Source organism: Nannobrachium achirus (genome assembly GCF_963921795.1).
Source record: "Nannobrachium achirus genome assembly, chromosome: 12".
NCBI lineage: Eukaryota > Metazoa > Chordata > Actinopteri > Myctophiformes > Myctophidae > Nannobrachium > Nannobrachium achirus.
In genome coordinates this window covers 55,553,813-55,558,771 of record NC_137832.1, presented here as the reverse complement: position 1 = coordinate 55,558,771, position 4,959 = coordinate 55,553,813, and the positions used below count along the sequence as shown (strand labels likewise).

The 4,959-nt window shown below is 46.5% G+C and overlaps 1 protein-coding gene across 1 annotated transcript in view; it reads right to left on the bottom strand.

Moving 5' to 3' along the window:
- LOC308295728 (E3 ubiquitin-protein ligase TRIM35-like) overlaps positions 1-4,456 on the bottom strand; it is a gene marked incomplete at both ends in the record, with an annotated part of 38,297 nt that extends 33,841 nt beyond the window's left edge. The window contains 2 exons of the mRNA XM_080738775.1: positions 1,535-1,884; positions 3,262-4,456. Coding sequence (XP_080594901.1) covers positions 1,535-1,884; positions 3,262-4,456 — 1,545 coding nt within the window. The remainder of the gene's footprint in view (positions 1-1,534; positions 1,885-3,261) is intronic.
- Between the last annotated feature and the right edge of the window lie 503 nt (positions 4,457-4,959).

Below are 4,959 nucleotides of genomic sequence, written 5' to 3'. Positions count from 1 at the left end.
GGTGGTGAAATCACACTGGAAATTCAGTGAAATAACATTGGTGGCTATGAGAGCTGGCTGAACAGCTTATGAACAAACACTTATTTCTTAACCATAGAGACCTTTATAAAATACTCAGCTCAAGAAATTAAAAGAAGACATGTCACACATTGTTTTCTGCTACAGTATGTTGCTTTTCGATGCGTACACACTGTATACTTTTATAGAGGTATCCAAAGGGCACAAAGTACGTTTCTGAACGTGCCAAGTATCGCAAGACTGTTGAGACTGTAAAATAAAACTCAATAAAAAATTATGTGCACATCGAAAAGCAAACGATTATTAAACAACCTGTGACATGTATTCTTTTATATTCCTGAACCGATTATATGACAAAGGTCACAATCGTTCATAAATAGAGTTAGTTCATGAACTGGTCCAGCCGGCTCCATTCACTGCCATGTATTTCATCGAACTTCCGGTGTCGGTTTTCCCACCCATGAATGAGCGTCATGGTGCATCCTCCAGCGCCCAGCACGTCTTTTCCTTTCATTTGTTCCTAGCCCTATGCTCCATCAAAGATTTTTAATATAGGAAGATATAGATCTCAATTGGAGCCACTAGAGGCGAGATGGGACACACATCCTACAAATGGTCTCCTAAGTGGGTGCCGGAGTTTGACGGCATATCTCACACTCGTCTCATGTTTACTGGTGTTAGAATCCGCGAGAGTGTGTTGTTGGAACAGAGAAAGGTCGATAATAAAGTAGATTTTCTCCTTATTTGTGTCTCTGAAAAAAAGCCATTTTCGCAGCTAGCTAGGAGGAGAGCATTTTGGGAGTACTGTGTGGCTTGTGTAGCCTGACACTCAGCCTGAATTGCATTTCGTTTCACTCCATTATTCAGTCAGAAATCGCTTCCCTCTGCAGCAGTTTCTGGGATGGGCGTTGCCAAAGAGGCAGTCTTCTGCGATTGGTTCACCTTCAGACCAACACAACAGTAGCAAAGCAGATGACGTAGTGTTGTTATGTGGCTGGCTAGTGGCTAGCCTGTTGCTTGCTAGTGCTACTTGCTAACCAAAGAAACAGGCAGAATAGGAGCGCTAGGAACTAGTAATCAAACACAACATGGAATCACACATGAGTTCTTGGAAAACCCCACCCACGCTGTTCACAAGACGCTGATTCACGACGCTGATTCGCCATACGGATTTCCAAACGAGGAAAACCTCTTCAGTGAGAGCAACACCAGACTCCCTGAATCGCCAAAACAAAAATGTAAAGGGGTGTGGCTAGCGATTGAACTAGGCTATGGCTTGTGACGATCGGGTCCAATATTTAGTTCAGTGACCATGGAACGAAAGAATGGTTCAGAAGCTGTGTTCACGTTCACTCTCCCATTGGATAGACTTCAACCTGCTTCTCGTCTCCCCAATAAGGTGTCAACCTACAGTACTTCAAGCAGATATGGGAAGTAAACCAGAGATGGTGTGTCTTGCTATTTCTGTCTTGGACTCCATCTAGGAGCCTACAGGAAGAAGTCAAAAGCAAGTCACCTGATCATCATCCTCATCCAACGCATTTCTCTTCGGAGATGAGTAAGCCTGGCTACGCGAGGCTACATCCAACGGAGAAAGCAGTCCCTGTGGTGCTATAGACTCATAGAAGCTCTCTAGCGCCCTCCTGCTGCCCTGTGGACACACTCTGATGTCAGTGGTTTTGGCGTCAGCAGCTTTTCCCACAGCAAAGTACGGGAAGAGCTTCTCGGTGAAACTGTGATTATGGGTGTAGATGTGAGTCATGTCCTGGAAGGACACTCGTCCACCGTTGTAGTCCAGCTGGACTCTGACCTTCTCAGGGTTCCTCTGCACTCGGATGATCTCTCCACAGCCATTGTCATACTCTCCTGTGGAGGAAATAAAGTAATCACATTTGTCCTTATCCTAGAGCAGTCTGTGATTCGCAACATTTTCAGGCCGTGCCCCCCCCCCCCCCCCCCCCCCACAAATCTGGACCTACCCTGACAACTTAAGTACTTGGAATTGTTGTAGTTGAGCCATTAAAATCAGTTTGACTAGGTTCAACAATTACATATTGTGAAAATAGACGATCTACAAGCTTGCAACACACGCCGCTTTGAGCTTGCAGATCTGCTATTTTCACAATAATACAATTAACCGCGACCCAGAGGTTGAGAACCACTGTTCTAGATTACTGAGACACAACATTATCTCTCTGCATTCTGTGTAGGTGTTTACCTTGCTTAACTGTAAGTCGCTCTGACTAATTGAGCATCTGATAAATGTCTACATACAAATTGTGGTGGAGCATTTACTACCAAAACCTCCACAGGCTGTCTGTCCGTCAGTCAGTCCGTCACACTTTTGCCCTGCTCATATCTCCACAACCGTTGCCCCCATCCATGCCAAATTTTGCACACACACTCCTTACCTGCCAAACTACAACCTCCAAGGACCCCCGGAGCCCCAGGGACCCCCAGGTCCCTGGGGGACCCCCAGATGTTAAAAATGACCAAATGTGCTCACACGTCACACGTCACACTTTTTCCCTGCTTATATCTCTGCACCCGTTGACCCGATCCATGCCAGATTTTACACACACACTCCTTGCCTGCCAAACTACAACCTCCAAGGACCCCCGGAGCCCCAGGGACCCCCAGGTCCCTGGGGGACCCCCAGATGTAAAAAATGACCAAATGTGAAAAAATGACCAAATGACCACCCCAACGGGGCTGCTCACAGGGAATTCCCGGGGACCACCGACTCCTGGTGCTCCAGAACGGATGCAAAAGTGGTGGCGCCCCCAGTGGAGGACCCCCTGCCACTGCAGCGCACATAAAATGCCGTAACTCGGGCTAGGAGCGTCCGGGAGAGCCGGGGCCGGTACCTATTCATCCGCCAAGGCAACGCGGAGACCCCACCCCTCATTTCTCACATGGCCCTATTGTAGCGCCACCTTCAGGCCGATTTTTAAAACACATTTTTGGACACTGCTCCTACAGTTTTTGCCCTAAAATCACGAATATCACTACACAGCATGTCTACACTCATGTCATCAACATGGATCAGGAACATTTTGGAAAAACAAATTTTTGCCCTATTTGTGGAGATAAGCCACCTACGGTCGCTTATCTCCCGATTAGGGAGTCTTACTGGTATATATATGCATATATGTGTGCCAGATGTTGGACCTTCCGGAGCACCGCTCAAAAATAAAAACATGTAAAATAAGTAAATAAACTCAAACGTGTCATCATACTCACCGTCACTCAGAGTTAAACACCAGATTCCATACTGCGGCGTGGCGTAAATCCGTTCCTTCCTGTCGACTGACCTTTTAGCGACACCTATAGTCCAGTCAGGATGGTCTCCAACCTGCACCTCCCAGCTGTGTACTCCTGCATGGAAGCCCTTGGAGCCCAGAACGGTGGCAGAGTAGCTGTTCCTCTCTGGGTTGTCGGGAAGCTGCTGCTTTGTGTATGAACATCTCACGCCGCTCAGGTCTTCAGACAGACACAGGTGGGGGTTCGCTGTGTTCGGGTCTAGAACGACCGGAGTGAACTTCACAATGTCCTGCATCTTCTCCCACACTCTGAAGCCCAGGTTCCCCAGGTGTGTGGCCACGTCTATCAGCACTCCTGACACAAGCGTAGGATGTGGAGATCCTACACTACTCATTTCCCCCGGGTAATAATAAAGGTCTTCTACTCCAGCGCTGGTCAGAGTGTCTTTATAACTGCAGAGAAACGACACATTCGGTTTCTGCAGCTCTCGCTCTACAGCGGAGATGCTTTCTGACAGAGAGGAGAGCTGCTCCTCGATGATCTTCATCTCTCTGGCGACAATCTTCCTCTTGTACTCCCCTTCGTCCTTCAGTGCTTTCAGTCTAGCCTTCTCTTCCTCTCTCAGGAACAGGTTGATCCTTTTAAATTCTTCCCTGATCTGCTTCTCTGTGTTCTCTATCTGCATCTCTGAGTGGTCCATCACCTGCTTGTAGCTCTGTTCAACCCACTTCAATCTGTTCCTCTGTTCCTTTAGAGCCTGGAATTCAGAGTTCACATGCTCTTTCAGGTTCTTCACTGCTTGATCCACACAGAGCAGTCTGTGACCTTGGTCATGTGGGAAGTCACAGATCTGACACAAGACTCTCTGTTCGTCTTCACAGAACTGTTTAGGCTCCTCCGGATGTTCCTTACATAACACCTGAGAGGATTCGGTCTTCTGGAAGGTAACATAAGAGTCTTCAGAGGGAAATGGAATAATAGGCTTCAGAGGGAAATCGATTCCTAGATCCTTGGAGGAGGATCTTCTCTTACAAACAGGACAGTTCTTGGTTTTATTTTCTTTCCAGAATTTTCTCAGGCACTTCAAACAGAATCTGTGGTGACAGCTGAGAGCCACTGGATCTCGTAACGTATCGGAACACAGGAAACATTCAGGATAACTTTGCTCTGCCATTTTCCATCGGTTTTAAAAGTATCTTTAAATGAAAAGACTCACCTCTTCAACCCAGTGAGCAGTGAGTTTCCAACAGTTCTGTACAGAACTCTAATATTCCGCTTCTCAGTAGAAGTATAAAGGCCTGTCCATAATATCTCGAAATGTTTGGTGAGTTGGACTTTCCGGCGTGCTCTAATTTGGTCTAATGCTTTTCAGAAGTCGCGAGGCACATCATTTTATGGTCGAAAAGGGCCGTGGTCAAAGTACATATCAAAGTGTTGATAAGTATTCCTTCAGTGTTCTGTGAAGCTGTGTTGTCGTTATTAGTCCAGTCATTTTAGGCCAAAATTAGGCCAAACCTGGAACAAATTGCAATAGTAGCAAACTCAACTGATTTTGTATCCTCAATATGTCCTTAGTGAGGGAAAAAAAGTCCCAAGGAATCCCATCGGGGCAAAGTTTTGAAAACGACCTATCTACCTTCACTTACTATACACTACAATATAAAGGAAAAAATGACT